This window comes from Asterias amurensis, chromosome 21 (assembly GCF_032118995.1).
Source record: "Asterias amurensis chromosome 21, ASM3211899v1".
Lineage (NCBI taxonomy): Eukaryota > Metazoa > Echinodermata > Asteroidea > Forcipulatida > Asteriidae > Asterias > Asterias amurensis.
The window spans coordinates 1843704-1867785 of record NC_092668.1 but is presented as its reverse complement, the minus strand read 5'-3'; the positions used below and the strand labels follow the sequence as shown (position 1 = coordinate 1867785).

At 39.6% G+C, this 24082-nt stretch overlaps 1 protein-coding gene across 2 annotated transcripts in view; it reads right to left on the bottom strand.

Moving 5' to 3' along the window:
• The window catches only part of LOC139952839 (cGMP-dependent protein kinase 1-like), a 149799-nt gene that overhangs the window by 36176 nt on the left and 89541 nt on the right, over positions 1-24082 (bottom strand). The window contains exon 1 of one of the 2 annotated variants that reach the window (XM_071952095.1): positions 19302-19676. The exons of the other annotated variant lie outside the window; for it this stretch is intronic. Within the exon in view, the coding sequence (XP_071808196.1) occupies positions 19302-19648 (347 nt within the window). The 5' untranslated portion in view covers positions 19649-19676. Of the gene's footprint in view, positions 1-19301; positions 19677-24082 lie in introns of those variants that run through there. 2 annotated transcript variants of the gene reach the window in all.

Sequence of the window (24082 nt, the reverse complement as noted above, 5' to 3'; positions counted from 1 at the left end):
TGTAGTAAGAGTTAAAAATAATATGATAGTAAACCCCCCTCCCCCACCAGATCCAATTCCCCCACTAGGGATTCGTTCATTCATCAAATTGAACATGATGGTGACCTCTTTAGCTCTCCTCTCAGGCATCCCATCCCGGGGCAGAGACGCTCTCGTAAACCCTTGGGATGCGTTCAGCCGTGACCCCTGTAAGATCACCGAAGCCAACAGCTGGGTACGCAACTAGTCAGTGAGCAGTTACACCTTAATTACCATGGTAGTTTATATGACATTCATACCGTAGAAAAAAAATAACGTGGGTATAAGTAAGATAAGATGGCATCCATTTATCGCCAGTCAAACTGAATTTGGTGGAGTGCTCACGATTGTTTGCAGACTAAATAAAAACATAATTTTGAACAGATTACAAATCTGTTCTAAAAAGACCATCTGACCGCCATTTTCCCACTCATTGAGATAAAAAACAAATAGTGTGCGCTACAGCCAGAACAACCAGGTCAAACCACTTCTCTTCTCTGCATTACACTACGCACAGGACCTACGGCTTTACGTCCCATCCGAAGGTCAAAGCAATAATATTGTCTTCCTCGATAAAAACAGGATTACCAACCAAATTTCCACGTGATTTTCAGGATAAGCAAACAGCTGAATACCAATTAACAAGCAATATGCAAGGAAGAAATTTCATGCTAAGCAAATTTGTGTGCTTAGCAGCTCTATGAAATTGGGCCCACTGCACTTTAACGCTCAGCCACAACACAAATACTCACTATTTTATCTCGAGTTAGGACGAGTAACTCGTCCTAACTTAGGATTAATCTTAAGGTCTGCATGCTAGAGTGTAGGGTTGTGACTCGTCCTAAGTCCTAAGATTAGTCTTAAGTTAGGAAGAGTTTTGTGAAATCGACGGCTGTGACTTTTAGTTGATATCAAGCATTACAACGTTTTAAAAAAAATCACAGATCCAGAGCACATGCTTCCCCAGAAGTTTCAAGACCACACTCAAACCCACGCTTCACCGGCCCTTTTCCCAGAACTATATATACTTCTCTGTACAAGAACAGAACAAAAACAGGAACAAAACAGGAGCAATAAATTTAAATTGAATCACTGTATGTGGCACCTGCAAAACACAATCTCATTCTTTCCTCTCAACAACTCAATTTCATTGAAATGGATTTTGCACAGTTCGTGTACAGTGACAAAAGGTTGTACAAGTGTGGATTTTAATTCACTATAACAAACAGCTTCATTGACACAACAGTTAACTGTTACATCCGAGGGGACAATGCTAATTCCAAAGGTGTTTGGACTCTTGTCATCTTTTATGAACACGGATTTTCACACTTCTTTGAGGAAATACAGGGAAACTCGAGTGGCCACAGATTTCGACCTTTCAGACCTCGAAACCAATGAGATCAGGAGTGGATTCCACAAAGAGTTAAGACTAGTCTTATCTTGAGTTAGGACGAGTTACTCGTCTTAACTTTAGACTAGCCATACGTTTTAAAAATCTCCTAGGACTATAAGACTAGTCCTATATCGACCCAGAGCCCAAGTTCATGAAGCTGTTAAGCAGAAAATATTGCTTAGTAAATTTACAGAGCCATCAATCCTCCCAAAAGAGATTTTTACACACGGTTGTACCTGCAAGTGTACTATACGGAAGTGTAGCGGAGGGGGGGGGGGGGGAGGGGGGGGGGGGTGTCGAGTCCAAAATATAAAACGTCCCCTGTGTAATGGAAAGCATAATGACATCACATAGTACAGCTTACTCGTCACAGAGCAACGAATCAGGCTCTTTAACGACTCTAGAAATGACAGAGGGTCGGGAAAAAATATCAAAATCACAATGTAAAAACATCTTCGTGCGTAATGCGAAAAGAATTACTGCAATCACAGAGTGCATCTTGTCCGTCACAGCGTAATGTTTAAATCCTCCGCAAAAAAACCCAGTACATTGTATGTGCTCCCGAGGAAACTGTGTCAAGAAGGTGCGAGAGCAAGTACTTACTAGTCCGATGGCACTTTAAATAGCTTTACACTTTCTTGTTCTTCATCTTTGCATCTTGCTAATAATGTTGAAGATGGTTTTACAGATGAGGGACTGTTTCAGTGAATGCGAAATGTTCTCCTTTTTTTTAAACCTGGAATAAGAATCTGGGTCAAAAATGGTTAAAGGAGAAATAATCCTTTGCCCCAATGCGTTCATGTATTGATCGCACGTAACGCTGATTCAACACACCAAAAGAAACGGACATGAATATTTATAGCGACATCTCAAAGAAATCAACACAAAGATGCTCACTGTATTTTTATAACAAACCTGCGAGCCTTTTTTTTTTTTTTTTTGGGGGGGGGGGGGGGGCGGCTGGGGGATCCCGTGGCATGCTTATTGTCCAACCGTCAATCACCCCCCCCCCCCCCCCCCCCAACCCACAATACCCTGGAAGTGTGATGATACTGTTCGTGTGTGTCAAAATTTACCCGGTGGTTGAATGTACGGCTTCAAGAACGTTTCATATCTTTAAGATGACAGCACACTTGCTCAAGATATAGGTTAAGCTGATTCTGCTGCCCGCATGCGTGTACGGCAGGATCTCGATCATCATGCCCTGGAGGGTGTACATGGTACTCCGGGACATCGACGGTCTGATTTTCATCAACCCCCAGCATCTTAAAGACTGTTTGCTTCCGGTAAAATAACAAAAATACCCGTAGTTTTATTCATAGCTTTTTCTGCTGATGCTTCGATTTGTTTAACCCCGCTGCCATCTTCAAAATTGGCTTTGGACACTAGATTCAACAAACCTCACTTAGGCCGCGATCATCTTCGTCATGTTCCCTGCCTTTATAATAACAGTGATGAGTACTTATTCTATTCATACAATAAAGGGTGTCTGACTACTCTTTCTTCCACCCTAAGGTTGTCTACGAATTGTGCGGTTTTGGCTGCGACTGTTGCTAAGGGCGTTGCTATGGGCATCCCATGCTTCACCACTTGTTTAAGACACTGGACACTATTGGAAATTGTCAAAGACCAGTGTTCTCACTTGGTGTATATCAACATAAAAGTTTATTATCTCGAAGTTGCGAGATAGTAATGAAAGAAAAAAAACCATCCTTGTCACACAAAGTTGTGTGCTTTCAGAGTCCACGAATTTGATTTCGAGACCTCAAAATCTAATTCTGAGGTCTCGAAATCAAATTCGCGGACTCAAAAACTACGTTACTTCAGAGGGAGCCGTTTCTCACAATGTTTTATACTATCAACAGCTCCCCGTTGCTCGTAACCGAGTAAGGTTTTATGCTAATTATTATTTTGAGTAATTACCAATAGTGTTCACTGCCTTTAACGTGACGGTGACGCTGTAGCTGCTATATCGGTTATGACCTTAATTTGGTTGCATTGATTTTTATGGAAGTAAAAACAAGATGGCGGCACTGATGGGGAAATTGGATTCTATGATGAAGTTGATTGATGGCTTGAGGTGAACTTTTTGAGATTGCGATGCAATTAGTTGGAAGGCTTGTTTTCATTTCAAGTTCGCTGTTTTGAATGAGTAAATGACCGCTGGATGAAACTGAAGGCTTCAGACAAATCGGACGTGCTGTTTTGTGGCCAGTTTCTGTTTGTATAATTAACGCCCAGCAACAAGATGTTGGAGGACACATCACATCGGCTTGTGCACAGTGTGTGGATGGGATGGCTTAATATTTGAGATACTTGGTGAGGTTTTCCTTAAGTTTGTCTAGAGATTTGCTGGAATGACGAATTCTGTGAATTTGGTGAAGAAAAAATTTACAACATCAAAAGGTATTCAGGATTCACATTGCTTGAATTATTGACATTATTAAAAATTAGGCCTGATGTTGAAAAGTGCTTTCAATTTTCAGTACAACTTGTACCATGCCACTGTCATACTTTCACTTTCACTGTCATACTGTCACGTTTCCCGTCTACAACAGCAACAATCAATACTGATTCCCGCTACATCAAAAAGGCTCCAGACTATTGCTTTCTTACAGCTTACGGTTTGGTAACATCACCCCGACAAAAAATAACAATTCCAGACTTCCCACTAATGTTCATCATTCAACCGCCATGTTTATCGTGATCCCTGTCTACAACATCAAATATCGTAATTATTTTCCACAAGGCATCAGATTTGGATTATTTTATTCATTTAAGCTTTAGTTTTGGTAAAGATAATAATATGACATAATCTCAAAAAATTTCCTTCGATTAAAAAAAGTTCCGTTATTGAGTAACTCTAACGATTACCTAACAACAACATGAGTGAGGCAGATGCACTGTAAAAAAATTGGGTAAAAAAATGCCCAACTTTTTACCCATTTAAGGGCGAATAGTGAACTCCTCCAACTTTTGGGCAAAGTTTTACCCATCAAAGTTGGGCGCTCTGATTGCTAAATAATTGGGTAATATTTCATCATCAATAGTTGGGTATATTTTGGTAACCAACAATTGGGTAATTTTTTGTTTACCCGTTTTCTGGGTATTTAATAATTATCAATTACCCACTTATTGGGCGATGATTTTATTCATGATCTAGTTAAAATGTTTAACCTTTTTCGGTGTTATCCAACAAATGGTGAATGTATTTAACCCTTTGATTTACAGTTTCTCCTGTGATACGTCATACAACCAGGCATATAAAATATATTTTCCACGATGGCAAACGGTGGTGAGTTGTGACCTTGGCATCTCTCTCAAAATCGTGAGGGTGCTCAGTGGTTTGTAAATGCTTTGGAAGGTTAGTTTTTAACTAAATACAGTTTGTTTCCCGTTCAGTTGTTGTACACAGTCGTGACAGTTGCAGCGCAAGCAATGCAGTGATAGTTCCATGCATGTATTTCATACACAAAGCAACACAACAAGCAATGCAGTGATAGTTCCATGCATGTATTTCATACACAAAGCAACACAACAACCACGCATACATGCCACAACCGGCGTTGCACATAATTGCATGATAAAACTGAAACTATCACAGTAGGGTCAATGTGTTGCTCGCTCTGCAATTGTCACGACTGTGTACGACTGAACAGAAAACACACTTCATATTTAGTTAAAAACTCACCTTCAAATTGGATCTATATCCACTGGACAACCCCGCTCGTCACAGCCACTCTTCCACTCGCCATGTTGGAAAATATCTTTGTTCTACTGTTTAATGCCCAACTTTTTGGCAACTCTTTAATCGTAGTGCGCATGATCGGACGATTTTGACCAACTAATGTGCATAATTTTGACCAACAATCGAGATTAATTAAAATTACCAAAAAGTTGCCCATTAAATAAGCAAAAGTGTAACCAACAGTTATGATGAATTCAGATTACGAAATATTTTCCCAACACTTGCCCAACTTTTGTTCCGCTTTTTAAACAAAGAATGGGCAAACAAAATGTTTGCCCAACATGACCAATTATTTGTTTTGTTGGGCAATTATCGACCAATAATTGTTGAAGTTACTTTGCCCAACAAATGATTTGACCAACGTTTTTGCAGTGTGGGATCCTAAGGTTCCTCATGTTTTGCCCATAAATCTCTGCGATGACTGTATGCTACCCTCAAGATAGATTCATAGACAAGGAATACTATCGGTTGGCGTCATAATGCTTGGGAAAAACATCTGGTTTGGGTCCAAACAAATAAGTCCATGTCCCGACCGACTATTATTTGCGTCGTGATTGAATTTTTTTTCCATTTTGTTTTTTCAATTTAATTTATTTGTTCACCAGAATTTCCATGAAAAAAAAAAAAATGGGCGAAAAATTTCGAAACAAGAGGTAATTTCGATACAATTGTGTAAGTTGAAAAGTTTTTAGTATTAGAATACTATTCAAATACATTTCAGACAAAGACAATTTTTGGCATCAATAGCAGCTACTGTAACAACGCCCACTCACGCTTCTTTGACAGGGACAACAGTCTCTGGAAATAATGATCAAAATCACTCTTTCTGCACAGTCACTAAACACTCCCAACTTGAACACTCCTACGAATTTTGGGCATCAATAGCAGCTACTGTTAATACAATCCTCAACTGAAGTTATTTCACAACTTGATGAACGATCTCAAGACAGGATACCATCAGAGCGAGTTCCATGAATTCCAACATGTGTAATTAATATCACCCTGAACCACACACACTGACTTGATGGTAGACTAATCACTTGTGACAGGGACTGAAGTCTGGGTTCAGTTTAGACTGGTCCCCTGTCTTTATCAACAAGATTTAAAGGTTAAAGAAAGGAGGAGCAGACCCTAAAATATGGAATGATAACTGGGTTTAAACATTTACAAGTACTCTTCTTCAACATTGTTGTCGCAGCCAACAGCCACAGCCAGGGCCAAGCCGAAGTCACCAAGTTAAAAAATATCCTCATCACAGAATATCATCAATCTGGTTAAAATCTATAAACAGGTTTGCAACTTTGCTCAACAGAGATTAACACATCCTGAGATTTACACATAGTGCTACCGCAAACCTCCCCTCACTCCTAGCATGCAAAAGCTTCACATCCTTCTTAACTTTCCTCAATGACCGTTTTGTAACTCGTAACTTAAGACTCAACTATTGACTCGACTCTCGGACAGGATTCTTGAGGACTCGAAATCCAGGACTAAAAAAAAAAAAAAAGATTCCACTTTTCCCATCAGAGTCACGGAATGAACCGCATGCAGAGACATCCACTCAGGCAACCGTACTTTTATGATCCATAGACGACGATAACAGACAAGTGTATTGGACTGCCCAGACAAGGGGGATAACGCACTTACTATTTGATTTTAGAGAACGCTTGCAGATGCTATCAGATTGGACTCATACCCGGTGGCGATATACACCCAGCGCAGACTCGATATCAGATACAGTGTCCCCACGATGTTGGAACAGGTTTGGTTCTATTTTACATGATTGACCAAGAAATTGTGTTAAATTTATATTTTTGTTGATGGAGCTTTACACGTGGATGTATTGGACGGAAGGATGAAGGAACTATTGCCACACTGGGGAAGTGTAGCGGGTCGATGAAGGGGGCTATGTGCACTTTTGGTCTGTGCAGATCTTTTTCTCATCAGATGGTATCATTATGTTGTTTGTCCCCCATTCATATTTATGTACGCTAACCAGGTAGGCTGGAAGGAAGAAATCTTATTTATTTTTAAAGTCCTGAAACAAACTGGTGGCTGGAGTCTGTACTTCAAAACTTCAATTGAGACACTGACAAGATTTGTACCTTACAGCCAGGCTGAGGGCAAATGCCTTTTACACAGCAAGCAGAAATCACACAGTAATCACACAATAGGCACAACATAAGCAGCTCTACGAAATTGGGCCAAGGTTTTGCTCTGCACATTGAAGTGTCATGTACACTGACACTCGTGTTTGAGGTGATGTCACCGTACAGCGACACACGACCAAAGGCAAATATAGCTATACCTCCCCCGCAATTATAAGTCTATTTCAGGGAAGTGCTAGACCATAGACAAGACGAGAAGGCTACCCATGTTGGCTGGCTGACACCCGGTTATTGCATCCAAGATTCAGTTTCACCAGACAGATGATGAGCTTATAAGCCAAGCTTCTCACTGTCAAACCTTAAAGGCGACGGACACTATTGGTAATTACTCAAAATAATTTGTATCTTAAAAACTTACTTGTTAATTAGCAATTGAGAGCTGTTGATGGTAGAATATATTGTGAGCAACGGCTCCCTCTGAAATAAATTTTTGAGGAAGAGGTAATTTGTCACTCAAATATTCAAAAGACTATTCGATGACACATTGAGTCCAAATTTTCACAGGTTTTCTATTGAATGCACAATGTGGGATACACCAAGTGAGAGTACTTGGGTTTTGACAATTACCAAAGGTGTCCAGGGGTGGATTTCACAAAGGTAGTCCTAACTTAGGACTAGTCCTAGGCAATGCTAAGAGATAGGACTGGTCCTAAGTGAGGATTAGCATTGCCTAGGACTAGTCCTAAGTTAGGACTACCTTTGTGAAATCCACCCCAGTGCCTTTAACGTTCCCCCTTGTATCACACTCTTGCGCCATTCTCTCAACGATAATACCCATTGATATCTTGCAACCGTTGACATCCAATGGGGTCTACAGTTATCGATCACTCTTGTTTGCGTTGCCATACAATTCTCATCCCTCGTTTCCTGCAGATGCTTGTGATGAGGGAACAAGAGAGGGAAAAGGAAGACGACAAAGTTCGAATCGAATGAGCTGCCGCTGCCGCCACTACAGAGTACCGACTGTTTTTGTTGTCCTCTTACATTGGAGCTCTCTCCTTGCTTGATTTCCTGAGGAGTGATGGGAGTCTCCCCGTTCAGCTCGTAAGAGTCGAAGCAGCTGCCCTCTTACAAGATGAAGTAGGAGGGTGCAAAATACTTCCGATTGATCAGACTGATGGAGGAAAAGAGCTTGGCTTTCTAACAATCTATCAAAGTTGTTCTTTTTTTTCATCTCATTCATACAGGAGCAACTCATTCACTGCACCGTCTGTTGTTGTCGTAAGCGATTCGAGTGGATTAATTATTAAAAGTAATTAACCACTGAGGGGGCCTGCCGGGCCGGGTCTTCATTTGCAATTTATCAATATTTTGTTTTTTTTTCCGGATCCGGGGGTGGATTTGTAGACTTAGAGGATTTTGAAACAGTGTAAGAAATATACCATACTGGCCAAGCTCACTGCTGATTTCACGACAACTAAATGTTAGTATCGTCGTCTAGTTACTAATTCACAATGTGTTTTGATTTTCTGCAAATCATAATCAAAGAAATAAACCAATGTTTGATTGAGAGATATTGGCTGTTGCCAACTTGACGCTTATATCCCCATATAGTACGTTGCCAAGATTCCTTGCTGGGAAAACACCCACAACAAACCGAACACCAACACAGTGCTAGCCAGAGGGGAGTCTGTGTGGCTTTTGAACAACCCGTTTTAAACTTGGACACTTTGTTTTATCTGTCAATTACATGTAAACGTATTGAAAACGTATGTAAAACCAAATGAACAATTTGGACATCCAGTTTCAAAAATTTCCAGCAAATTTTGACACCCTTCCATCAAATCCTGGCCAAAAACTTGCACACCATCTAGGTAATGCTGGCACCTTTCTCACAGAATTAAACACAGCAGTAGCTCGCTATCCATTAACACCTCCACAGATCCCCCAAGTCCCAAGAAATGATTCCACAGTTAATGTTAAGAATGTCAGCCCGGACATACTTTCATTTCAAGCATCCACTTCCACGAACCACATTCCAGAATCCAATGGGGAGGCTGTTCTAATCTTGTAAAATCATTACATAGTTTAGATGTTATTTAGTGTATGTGCGTGTGGCTAACGGAAAACACAGAACAACCCTTCGGAGAACCTCATGAATAAAACAAAATGGCTGCTCTCCTCTTCAGGGAAAATTTCAGAATTGGTAAAAGAAAACAAAATCACATTCGGTCAACGTAGTTTTCAGTTTGCTGGACCACATTTATGGAACAATCTCCCTCTACATAAACAAGCTACCACGATCTCAAGTTTCAAGACTTTTCTCAAAACATATCTATTCAAATCATCTTATACATATTATTATTTTGTTTCCTCTGAGCGCTTAGAGACTTTCTTTTGCAAGTGTTAGGCGCTATAGAAATGAAGTTGTTATTACTATTTTAGATTTACATACGAATTACACAGTCAACGGAGATGATAGCAGAAAACGTCCCTTAAAATATTTCTGTCTGTATTTTCATATTTGATGAGAAAAAACTTCTATCGCTCTATGAGCGTTTGATTCAAATTTATTTTCAAATCAATGTTATGCGCAAAGTGGGTTTTAACTCGTGACCCAGAGGCCGATCATTTTTCAACCACAGTTTGTCAGTTTATGTATATGGTGGATGACATAAAAGTGCATACACTGCAAAGTTAGCAAAACCAATTTTGTAATGTTCCTTTAACTAAGATTGCCAGCAGTGTTGTAGTCTGCAAAATAAAACTGCAAAAACACTTTAAGAAGTCTTGCTGGTAAAGTTGTTTCTGTTCGACTTCCCTGCTACACCATTACGAATGCTCAGATTGTGAGGAAGGACGCACTCGCACATTCAATCAAAGTTATCTTACCGGCAGTTGTGTATATACTTAGGGTCAAGACTCTTTTGAAGAACATGTCCCTCCACTTGAAAGCGTTTCTGAGGCGCCCTTTTTGGCAACAGTACTCACGGAGGTAAAACTTGATGCAGCAGTGTTTTGTTTTTGTCGTTGAACTACTCATTCCAAAAGTAAAAGAAACAGGGGTGGATTTCACAAAGGTAGTCCTAACTTAGGACTAGTCCTAGACAATGCTAAAAGATAGGACTAGTCATAAGTTAGGACCAGTAACTCATCCTAACTTAGAACTGGTCCTATCTCTTAGTATTGCCTAGGACTAGTCCTAAGTTAGGACTACCTTTGTGAAATCCATCCCAGTATACCGCAGTTGGTTACAGATTTTTTTACTGGTCGAGTCAGTTGAAAATTAGGTGCACCATCGAGGCGTACCAGTGAGATACACAACAAGGTGTACAGCCAGCTGTAATAAATTGTGCCAGTAAGGTATACATTTAGGTACACCAGCGAAGTATATCAGTGAGGTGTACCAACCAGCAACCAGCAATATTTCTACATCAAGGTCCTCCAGAAGATTGCCCACAAAATACACTTGGTTTTTTTCCCTGGCATTTCTTACACATACATGTCAGCGTCTTAAGTCAATGAGGCAATTACACCACACGGGTGATGCAGACATGAGGTCGTTAAGTTCAGGTAAAAGAGCACCATGCCGGTAACTCAGCTTGAAGACCCGACAAATCGCAGATTAATAACCGTCAGCGATTTACTGCCAGCATGAATGTTTTAGAGCGTGTGCTCACCATGGTTATTACTCATTTTTTTTTATTGCGGCACGATTGTGAAATGCTTATGTGGGAAAAAGGTGAGAGTAGTGATGCTACCGAACTAAATTCGCGCGTCTTCACTTTCCTATGATATCTGTCTGTGGCCAATGATTTTTGTTCAGTGCACAGAGGTGCCACCATAGGTACTACACAAGAAATTCGTAGAACTTCACTTTCCTACTGTCTGTCTGACTTTATTTTACACTTTGCCAGCCTGTACAGTAAGTATCATGCAATGAACAAATAACACGGTTTAGTGCACAGTGTTACAATCATAGGCCCACAACCCCAAAGTTGAATGGTATCAATGGTTGGTCAACTTGAGGAAGCAACACCTGTGCCCAATTTTATGGCTCTGTTAACTGTCAAATTTTGCGCCTACGATTGCAATTGATTTTTGCTCACTGTGCAAAATGTGTACAACGTGTACAAATGAGCACAAGCAAAATTACCTGCTAACCCATGCAACACGCTTGACGTAAGCGAACAATTTTTGTAGTTTTTTTTTGGGGGGGGGGTGGGCGGGGGCGGGGGGTAAAAGCAATTGTTCACCATTTGTGGGTGATTACAAAAGTCTTATCAAATAATGTTATATCACAATTTCTTGACAGCCTCCACAATTGTGAATCCGATTAAAACACAATATAATTTTTGAGATATTCCACTATATACCATGTCAACAACCATCCATCATGTCCACTTTGAAATTATCGCATCTATTGAAACTCTAACTCCTGTTTGTTAATCATAAATACTGTGTCCATATCGGAGCCAAGTGTTTGCCTTCCAGTTGTGTGTATCGCTGAGCAAACAAAATTCCCCGCTCACTCCACATGTCATTTTCCCACGACGGGTTAAGATATATATCAAAAGCATACATAAAACATTGACAATATTGGTTATTACAACAATAACAGTGAATGCTCCATTAGAGAGCAGCCATCTTGAAGGGACGTTGGATGCACTTTTGATGACCCTCGTCCAAAGATATGTTAAAGGTTCAGTAAACGGTTTCAAAAAGCGTCGTCTCAAGACTAATTTTAAAAGAATTGTTGTGAATTTGGTTTAAAAAGCGTTGTGCAGGTCCAGTTTTAAAGGGTTGTCGCTTGTCAAGTTTTGATGGTTGTTTTGAGTCGTGTTAAAAAGCGTTGTTGCGAGTCTAATTTTTAAAGGAGTGTCGTGGGTCAAGTTTTAAAAGCATTGTCGAAAGGGTTTCAAAAATTGTAAGAATTTTGTATGGACCTTTTATCAACTCCAACATCCTGGTTTACTAATACACACTAGTGCCTGAAATGAACAACTCCTACACTACACTCTGTTTTACTTCTAGAAAATCTGGACACTTTAAAGAAACATCTATCTCACCATCTCCCTTCCTCGCACAATTATTGTTTACAGAAAAGCTACAAGTTCCAATAAAATTAGGGTTTATGCCATCAGAACAACGCAGTCAAACTGCCGTGTTTAATCTGTACCCTAATTATTTTCCAGAATGCTGCGTCTCGGCTGAACAAATGGAAAAAGTGAATGGTCGATTGTGTCGATTCTGCCGATGTAACGACGAAGCTGCTCTTTCTCTCCCCCCCCCCCTTCTTCTGTCTCGGTAGCAGAAGCTCATTTAGATGTAGACTGCCTAGCCTAATTGGTTGTACTGATGGCCTGAGCTTGCCACGTAGAAAACCTCAAAGGCAAGTTGGATACCGGTGTGTCGCTATACATTGTATCTCCATGGATACCGATCATAAACACAAGAGTGGGAACGGGGAAGACGCAACAGGCTGTTCATTATGATGAACTATGTTCACGATTCACGTTTGTAGAGTCAACACCATGTTAATTTTGTATTTATTTGTTTATGACTTAGATGAATTTTCCTAGTTTGTTTGCTGTTTACGATTGTGTTTTTTCCCCCTACGTCATGTATTGTTGTCTGATTACAAAAAAAAAAACGAGAAAAAAAGAAGAGGACAAAAACACACACACCCGGACATTGCCGAGCTGCCAATAATTATTTGCATCTTGCATCTTGCAATCAGAGAGATTTTGTATAACACTCAGGGAGATAAAGAACTACATCCAACATAATATGATTTTTTTTCCATAATCAGGAATTTGTTTTAATTTGTTCGTCAGAACATGGAAAATTCCAAGACTTGTTATGACCGTACTACAACTGAGACAATTCGACTGAAAAGGAGCCCTAGCGATTCTGCGAAACCCTCAAATAGTCGCAATTTTTTTTTTGTCTTTAACCAAAACGCATCAAAACATAAATCAATATTAAATGGAACCCGCACTTCACCAAAATGATCGTCGTTTAAAAACACAAAACGAAGACAACGCATCAGCAAAAACATGCAAGTGTTATTTAGGACTCCAAAGAGGCACTTAGCGTTTGTCGAGCTGTCGTTTATAACCACAAGATACATCAATCTTTCCTTCGCTGAGAGACATGAATTCACATTAAGATCATTTTGAAAGTCTCATTCCCGCGATCTCCAGACAAGAACATTCTGTTTCTACTGGCCCAAAGGCATCGGGTGATAAAAAGAAGAAAACACCCGAAAAAAAAATGCAATAATAGTGTACTGCATCTTCCATCATTTGTAACACATGCATTACATGAACTGCTCATGACAGAATTCGTGTTGACGGGGTGGACGACATGTTTGGATGTGCGCGAGTAGAAAACAACTTTAAATGCAAAGTGTAACTTTTTTTCTTCTTTTCAATTTCGGTTTTGCCCTCAAATGGAAAACATCATTGGTGTTCCATAATATTAACGGTGACAGTTATAAACAGTAGCCATTCTTTATTAACCAGTCAGGATAGCAAAACTTAGGATTAGGCGAAGCCTTGGCTATTGAACCCATATAACCTATTGACAGACTAACACTGGTTTTAGGAACTGTTCAATTGATCAGATTGTGATATATACAATAAAACTAACAATACATGTAAAAAAATTCATTTCAAAAGGAAATGCAGAAACATTCAATTGTGTTGATATAGATGTTTTAACCAAATTCAACATTTTCAGTAAGCTTTCAATTAAATAAAATACCTCCCATGCTTGGTCGCTTTGTTTCCAACAAATCCAACACTATTATTAAATATTTGTGTACCATTGTTCCATTTTTACTTTGCATTTATGGCTTTCCATAGTTTCCATGTGGTTGGCAAGAACTCTGGCTGTGATGTTGCAATAGCGAGGTCTAGGGCCTATAGCACTCATGCACAATAAAGCAAAGTCGATTACTGTACACAATAAAAACTGAATTACATCAAATCCATTCCGGAGAACCAAAAGACGTTTTCAAGAAAACATCTCACAAATTTTCCATTCAATGGTAAATTGCTCAGGACCAAACTGCCTTTTCACATACGTGCCTTTTGTTCCTTTGCTTCACTTTGAGTGCCGTGGCACTCACTGTAGTGTAAGAGCGATCTACGAATGCCCAATAATTCCCTAATTACTGTAAAAAGCTATGATATATTATTTTTGACCACTTTGTAGCTTGCACTGTGAGGAAGTTCGTTTATTGTGGTTCACCTTGAAAACACTTAAAGACAGTGGACACTATTGGTAAATGTCAAAGACCAGTCTTCTCACTTGGTGTATCTCAACATATGCATAAAATATCAAATCTGTGAACATTTGAACTCAATCGGTCGTCGGGGAAGCGGGATAATAATGAAAGAAAAAAACACCCTTGTCACACGAAGTTGTGTGCTTTCAGATGCTTGAACTCGAGACCTCAGTCGCGAAATCAAATTCGTGGAAAATTACTTCTTTCTCGAAAACTACGTCACTTCAAAGGGGGCTGTTTCTCACAATGTTTTAAACTATCAACCTCTCCCCACTACTCATTACCAAGTAAGGTTTTATGCTAATACTTATTTTGAGTTATTACCAATAGTGTCCACTGCCTTTAATTGGAACAGAGTACATATCTTCTCAGACCACATTCCATACAGGGTGTAGTATGCAACGCCAACAAGCAGCGTACATATTGTTCTCGTTATCTGTCAGAGATATTTCTCTTATCCAACTCACACTGCCCATATAAAAAGACATCTGTCATCAACTCCATCTCCCGTTCTTCCCATTAAAGGCAGTGGACACTATTGGTATTTACTCAAAAAATTACTAGCATAAAAATGACTTGGTAATGAGCAAAAGAGAGCTGTTGATAGTATAACACATTGTGAGAAACGGCTCTCGCTAAAATTACGTAGTTTTCGAGAAAGAAGTAATTTTCCATGAATTTGATTTTGAGACCTCAGAATTAGGTTTTAATGTCTCTAAATCAAGCATCTGAAAGCACACAACTTCGTGTGACAAGGTTTTTTTTTCTGTCATAGTTATCTCGCAACTTCGATGACCGATTGAGCTCAAATTGTCACAGGTTTGTTATTTTGACATGTTGAGATACACATAGTGAGCACACTGGTCTTGTCTTTGACAATTACCAATAGTGTCCAGTGTCTTTAAGATGCACCAGATGTACGACAAATCCTCTTTCGTATGTGACCATCGATGCATTGATAACCACTGAGGAAACCTTTTAAGTCTGCGATACACGTTGGGCCGTTGGAACATAAAATCAATGGAACCACAACATTACTGGAACATATTTTGACGGAAATGTTTACGGATGATTCGTTGGGATTTGTATTAAATAAAAAATAAAATCATAATTGAGCAACCTATAGTCATAGATTTAAAGTAATATATAGTAGACGTTAGAACAAGGTTGCATATATTTGGAAAATTACCTCTTTGTATGGCAGTGCTCTTTCAAACGAACATGACATTATTGGTCCTTTTAAAGGCAGTGGACACTATTGGTAATTACTCACAATAATTATAAGCATAAAACCTTACTTGGTAACGAGTAAAGGGGAGAGGTTGGTAGTATAAAAAATTGTGAGAAACGGCTCCCTCTGAAGTGAAGTAGTTTTCGAGAAACAAGTAATTTTCCACAAATTTGATTTCGAGACCTCAAGTTTAGAATTTGAGGTCCCGAAATCAAGCATCTGAAAGCGCACAACTTCGTGTGACAAGGGTGTTTTTCTTTCATTATTATCTCGCAGCTCTGACGACCAATCGAGCTCAAATTTTCACAGGTTTGTTATTTTATGCATATGTTGAGATACACCAACTGTGAAGGCTAGTCTTTGACAATTACCAATAGTGTCCACTGGCTTTAAATTGAGTATTTTATCGAGTACTTGGGTTGACCTACAGCTACATGTATAAATACACAGTAGTTTAAATGGACATCGGGGTGCTTCCAGCATGATCCTCCTTACATACTGAGGGATATACATGAATGGCCAAATGATTTGCCCGTGAAATCTCAACACGATTTTAACCTCGACCGACTAAATATAGAGATATAATTCACAGCCTATACTATAAAATGACTAAAAAATATATTTTTAGAAAACTGCTTTCTAATCTACTGTACAAGGCTGCGCTCCAAACCAGCGGGACCTCGAAATCGTTTTAATTCGTTGGTTGCGCGAAGCCCTTGCAACAAGCCAAGGCAATGGTGTTTAACAATCCCCACTCGCCCTTGGCGGCCTTTTACTTTTGATTAACCAGCTGCTTGATTGCAATTAGGTGTCAAATTTAACACTCTCCTCGAGGCTACAAAAGGAGGAGGTTGGTGAATAACTAATAGATTTCTTTGCTTGAGGAGGAGGGGGGGGGGGCAGTGGTTGAATCATCCCGAGTTGACCTAAAAGTCACAGGGTTTTAAAAGTTGTTGCTAGATGATCTCCTAAGAATGTGTTTGTCGCACAGTGTCTTTGAAGAGGTGGTTTACCCAGTCAGCCATTTGCTAGATAGATTTTAGTTACGTCTGGCACAGTACGCGTTACTCCTTACAATTGAAGTCCCCAGACTAGTGAGACAGTTGCTATGTCCCACGATTCGGAAGTGAGCTTTTGTGAAGTAAAAGACGGCGAACACTCGAACACAATTATTTTGATTGAAAATGGTAAGTTTGTACCAAGGTTTGCTCATCTGAAGGTATGACTTTGATAGCATGTAAGAAACGTTTCTCTATCAGTGTCTCACGGCCATTCAAAATTATTATACAATTTAAAGTCTTGATTTTTGTAATTTAAAAATGTGGTTGGATGGGTAAAAGACAATGGTTGAAAATAATATGAAAAAAATTAAAAAAGGAAAACAACAAAGTTGTGGAATAAAAAATATGTTGGTGGTAGATGTCGGTCGATTTTGTTTTCCTTATTTTTTTTTTTTATATTTTTTTTTTTTATTTAAAAATATTGCATCATTGAACAATTTCTTTACAAAAAACATTAAAAACCCCAAATACCTTGACGATCAAAATGCTCCCTGATGTGTTCTAGTTAGACTTCAACCAGAAGTCCCAGTCTCCTATAGGCATTGATGGGACACTGACAGTGAGCAGATCAGTCTGCCAAAAACAAATACTTCTGAGTTGACTGGGACAACTCTAGGATTCAGATTAAGATTAGTTAGCACGGCTGCTCATTTCCCAACTCCAGCCGAAACTGACAGGAAAAATTAAGTGGATTTCGTTTCTTAAAATAGCACGGTGGGGCTATACACAAACCGGAATGTATCGGGCGATATGAGATAAATTACCCTAATTTACATAATATCAACGAAGGATGGGGCAGGTATGTGAGTGTGTCAAAGTCCAATTCTATAAAGGCCAATCCAATAATCTCTGCTTTTGACAAATCTGTTGAATAAAATGTAATTTTTTTTTTTTTTAATTACACAAAATAGTTACTTGATACCGGGTAGATTTGTGGTTATCTGATAACAAAATAATTCAGTTGCAGAGAGTCGCATTTCTCACTGATCTTGAATATTACCGGGGAGCAAGGAATACAAATAATTACAACTGACGAAAACAAAATCCCCTTGAAATTAAAGGGAAGATTGGAACCAAGCGAGTAAATATCACCAACAGATCATTGAAAATGTTTTTAAAGTTTTAAATGCAAAATTTGAGTATTGACAATTTGAAGATTGAAGATTCTGTTAAGTCCATCTTAGATTACTAAAAAATTGAGAGTACATTAAAAAAAGGTTGACTCATTATAAATGTAAGCAACATGTCGGTCGCCCCTTTGATGTTATTTGTTAAAGACAGGCACTTTTGGTAGTTTATTGTTACTGTCTCCAGCATGCACGAAATAACAAACCAGTGAAAATTTTGGGTTCGACTGGGCATCAAAATCGCAAAGAAATACTGAAAGAAAAATACCCTTGTTGCATTAAATTGTGCTCTATTTTGTTTTGTAAAAAAAAAAAACTCTCTCTAAAACAAAAGAGCATTACTTCACAGCGGGGGTTGTTTCTAACAATGTTTTATAAAAACAACAGCTCTCCTGTTATCTTTATAGCTGTTAATTTTTAGAGAATATACCAAAAGCAAACCGCGCATTTTAAACTCAAATTCACCAGGGGTTGTTTATTTAATTGATGCTATGTAAATCACAAATTACTGATGCATTAGTTTTTCTTATTGGATAGATATTTGAAGCTATCAACCATGCTTATACATGCACAACTCAAGGTAAACTTTAAAATTCATGACATTCTTCGCAATGAAGCATTTGTTTTGACGAAAGAGCTCGTTAGCAATGCATTAATCATATGGAATAAACTTAGATAACTTCTTGGTGATTGTGAATGCTCGATGAAAAGACTTGTAAGAGATTCATGGGCATGAAAAATGCATGAAGTTCGTTATGAGCTGACAAATGAGAAGCCAACAGAACTGAAAAATCCCCAAGTAAATTGGAGGGGAAAATAGTGAAATCACGAGGCATGAAAACTAGAAAGCTCACAGGTAATACAAAAAACACTGAATACAAAAACACAAGGGCAAATAGTGCCAAGTCCAATCCCCATGGGAGCATTTTTCTCAAACTACTCAATGAATGAAATTCATACACAAAACTCTCTAGACACTTGACATGTCACGAATGTTTTGAGGGAACAAAAACAAACTTCGTAACTTTCAAAACAGGGCAATAATAACTTCCCTCTCCCACAAGAATCAATCAAAACCCATTTGGGAAATGACTCTGTTGGCCCGCACACGCCGTCGCTACAACAATCGTGCTGTCATTCTGGGCACTCAAAAAGTTCAAGTGCACTCACTCGGAAATGTCTGGAAAAAAAAATATTCAGAAGGGGGGACTTATGGCGATATCGAGTGCTATCTTCACAAGATAGCACACAGCGCGCGCCACAACGCATGGAAGTACATAACAATATTACAAAAAGGGGTTACCAAAGAAGAAGCACTTACTGTTGCGGTTTTATGTAACACTTAAGGTTCCCCATTCCCGTTTCTTGTATTTCCTGAGCGCTCTCTGCCGATATTCCAAGCCTTTTTTGTCGAGTTCTCTGCATGGCTTGTTTTGTAACCGGCCTAAGGACGGATCGGTACTTATCCAGTTCATTCTGTAATCTCTGGATGAGGGCATCTTTCTCGTCCAGCTCCAACTCCAATTCATCGATGAGGTCGTCTCGTTGCCGGAGCTCCTCAATCTTCTCCTGTAAGGCATACTGCAGGTCCCGCAAAGTGGCCATCCTCTGTGCGGTGCTGCCCGGCGTCGTCGATAGCGGGTCCTCATACAGCCTGCCAATTTTCATTAGTACCAATTTGGATCAGCGGGCCACAGCGCGATCGTGTGAGATAGAAAGTGAAGAAGATCTATGTCTCCCCCTTCTTAAACTCTCTGACTTGAGTTGGTTTATACCATCATCCCCAATCGGAATGTGACCGGTCAGCGTATAACAACTAGTATCTCCATACCGAAACGGCTCCAACACTATATATCCAATCCAAGCACACGTGCACTGCTATATATCCACACCAACAAAACACAGCCTCACAACTCCAAAGCAACAACCGCTAAATCCTCACCCAGTTTTCTCTTTTTGTCAATTAGACATGGTAAGATCCAGACAGCCATTTTGGATGATCAAGTTGCCAAAGTCACAGGCTCACAACAGACGTCGACAAAATCTTAAGAATTCCCGGCAGATTTTGTATCACTTCTTCTAGAAAACAAGAAGTGCCGTCGATACGGGCTGATGGTCCTACGTCCGATTCAGTTGCACACGTCTGAATCTCGCAACATGTACTCGTCTACTGAAGAGCTAGCGTGGCCGATATGTACAGCTCGTTTTACTAGAGATTCCATTCCACACAGTAATGCCTACTATGCGTTGTATACGTACCAGCGGCAAAATGCTGAGAACACAAACCATTTCACTAGCGCGAAGCGCCGGGGTTTTCATACAACTAGAGAGTAAAAAAAAACACCACATTTTTTCTATTTTATCAGTCAAAACAAACCTTATACCCAAATGGCTCAGGTCCGTTGGGTCACATGACGCCTGGCTCGGGTATAATTTTACTAAAGATAAATTCCATTTTCTTCATTGCATTACACCGACTTTAGATTTGAGTTCAGGAAAAAAACATTGACTACCGGCGATGCACGGAGGAAGTCGAACAACAAAACTGTCTTTGAAAAAAACTATAAATTATTTATACACAAGTCTGGTAACAAAAATATGAAAGAGCGTGCGGATACAAAAATATGTGGTGTGCAACTCACGGCAGTTTGGGAGGGGTGGGGGGGGGGGGTGGTCACTGTTGTTAAGTGAAGGATGGCACGAATGATGACGTAAAATATGGCACAATGTGATGTTTTGTGGGCACCTATCGAAGTTATAAGGCTAAGGGTCATGCAGGTTATTTAGAAAAATGTGCGTTTAGAAAAATTCACTGAGATGCTTATCAGAAAACTGTGCTCAAAAATTGTTGGATCAGCAGAAATGAGCAGGATACCATGCAGTGAAACACAAATTGTACATGTGACATGGCAGTTTAGCTGGTGACCTTATTCTGTTAAGCAGAATTTGTTGTGATAAGCTACTTTCGTACTAAAGCATCTCTAGCTGTTCAGCAGAGGCAAATTTCTTTGCTAAGCAAAAACATAATTGGGGCCCCAGTCACATCAATGTCAACTTCGTGTAATTTTGGCTGGTAACATTTTTCTGATAATGAAATACTTTTCTGTACTTAGCAAGTTGTTGTCGGGCATTACGAAATTGGGTCCTGTGCGCTACATGCGGATGTCACCTCAGCTGAAACCTTTGGTTTCGAAAACGCCCACGGGTTCCCTTTTAAGAAGCGTCTGCGTCCGTTACTTCTTGTCAGTTCTCTTGTACTCATTGACAGGAAACCAAAGCCCGCCTTTCAGCTTCGACATTTGTATAGATCTCATCATGGCATGGTTTTTAATTTGGACTCTCTCGAGTTACGGGTTAACTTTGGTTGATGACGGATATTTCATTCCCAGTTCCCTGTTCGACTTTGAAAAGGGAACTAAGGAAACAAAAGTGTCGATTCGCTGCCTTTGTGTTTAACCAATCTCACCTTTCACCACTTCAGTGAGCGGAGACCGCCACGGACCTCGCACGTATATTGGACACTACCCTTTCCAGTCGTTCAACATCGTGACCTGTAAAACATGACTTCGCTCGCTCTCCTGTCGCTTAAAGTGACTGCACAAACTCTTCAAAGTTCCTTAAAGGCACTGGACACCTTTGGTAATTGTCAAAGACCAGTATCCCAACATGTTGGTGTATTCCAACATATGCATAAAATAACATATCTGTGAAAATTTTGACTCAATTGGTTATCGAACTTGGAAGAAAAAAACCCAAAGTGGTGTGCTTTCAAATGCCTGAATAAAACGCTTCGTGGCTGAAGTCTTTAAACAATTATTTGAGTGTGAAATTGTCTTTCTCAAAATCCACGTTATTTCAGAGGGAGCCGTTTCCCACAATGTTTTATACCATCAACAGCTCTCCATTTCTAGCTCGTTACCAAGTATGTGTTTATGCTAACAACTGAGTAATTACCAATAGAGTCCATCGGTGCCTTTAAAGTTGACGGGCCCGCACCGTCAACTACTCGAGTTTCACGGGGTCGCGTATTAAATAAACTTGGCGGTTGGCCGACTTCTCTGGGCCAGGTTTAATTAAATTTGGTTCACCCGATATTCGCGCCCTTTTCCTCGATTCTTGGAGTGTCGGATATTAAAGTTTCAGGTGTTTTAGCTTCGGTATAACTTTTCTTTTCTCGCTTCTGAATTGTAGGGAGTTTAATACGCACTTTGTGTTTGATTTATTTGTGATATATTTAAAACAAACATCCCCCCGAAGTAGGCTAACAACTGAGTAACAATTGTTTTTTTTTTGTTTTTTTGTTTTTTTTTTGGGGGGGGGGGTCCCAATTGGGTCCAATTTAGCCCCAGGAAGATTCTGAAGTTCTTAATAACCATTGTTCAATTTTGACATCAAACAACGACATGCTATGCACACCCCTTTCCTTATTTTCTTTGTCTCTCTCTCTCTTTGGCCGGGTCGAAAGTTTTGTCCTTCATAATTTGACTTGCCATAATTTGTACTTTGGGATTGAAGACCTTCGGGAGATGAAATATAGCAACAGAGAGCCGTTTTCTCATCAGCTGTTGTGGGTGATTAAAAAGGACAGACTGGGTCTGCTTCTTCCTACAAGGTTGGATTAAAGACACTGGACACCTTTGGTAATTACTCAAAATAATTGTTAGCATACAAACTTACTTGCTAACGAGAAATGGAGAGCTGTTGATAGTATAAAACATTGTGAGAAACGGCTCCCTCTGAAGTTGCGTAGTTTTTGAGAACATGATAACATGATAAAATACTTATTATGCATCTGAAAGCACACAAAGAAATGCAACAAGGGTGTTTTTCTTGCATCATACTCTTGCAGATTCGATGACCATATGAGCCCAAATTTTCACAGGTTTGTTTATTTGTGAATAATATGGGATATACCAAGTGAGAATACTGGTCTTTGACAATTACCAAAGGTGTCCAGTGTCTTTAAAGATTAAGTGCATTAGTCATCGTCTTGTCAGTTGAACTAATTCAGAATGGTTATGCAATATATGAAGGTCGAGTTGACCAAAAAAATTAAGTTTCAGTGAACAATCTCATACATTTGTTCAATGACGAACCTTCAATCTTCGCAGATGGCCGTCAACTACTATTTTTAATCCGCATCTTAAAGTAACAAACTGTCCCTTTAAAGAATTCACAAGAAACAAAAATAGCCCAACAACAACCTAAAGCCTTTTCTATAGTTGCTGTGCGAACCCGGTTCGCGGCAACATAATATCATTAGCCGAAAATCCCTTCCGCGTCTGACATTATCTTAAGACATATAGATGGTTTTAGCGGGAACACCTGTCAACGACGGTCATTGATTAATCCCCCAAGTTCCACTGAACCATCATCATCATACTAATATCAGAGGCATTCTTTAATTTCACGAGAGGCATCTCTGGTGAGTTCTTTATCAATTACATTTTCTCCCTTAAAAGCCGAGCAAAATCTCGCCCGAGCCAGTTAAACAAGTCTGCCACTGTATTAGGCGCTTGCGTGGTATAAAAACGTCTGGTAACAAAACTAATGGAGTAACGCCCGAGGTGTCTCTTAACTGTGCATACACAAGACGCTAGCCGGTTATTATACAAGAAAGACGGGACAGTCACTTCGTGGGTAAAGCCTCGCCACTGGGGGAAGACAAGGCGTAGGATTTCCTCCTGTCTGTATATTCTCGCACATGCCTTCAAGACAAGTTCATTCCAGTTCATTAGGCAAAGATGACTGGATAGTATAAGGCTCCTTGCTCTATACAAAGCTGGACGTGAAAAGACGCAAAGGGTACACATATAGAGTCTCTTTTGCATAATCTGGTCCCAGCTAGTTCACTCGCGTTCATTCAATAAATAGGCCTGGCCTAGCCTACAACAGGGTGGTGTTATTCCATTCTTAGACCCTGGCCTAATTTCAGAAAAGTGGTAAGTACAGACGAATCTTACTTAGCAGAGTCAACTACAATATGTAGCCTAATGCATAGTTCTTGTTGCTATACTGGTGCCTGCTCCTTTTTGCTCAGCAAAACAAAAATCTAAAAAAAATTGATAGCTGACTCGTTTTTGCGTAGATAAGAAATTTGCT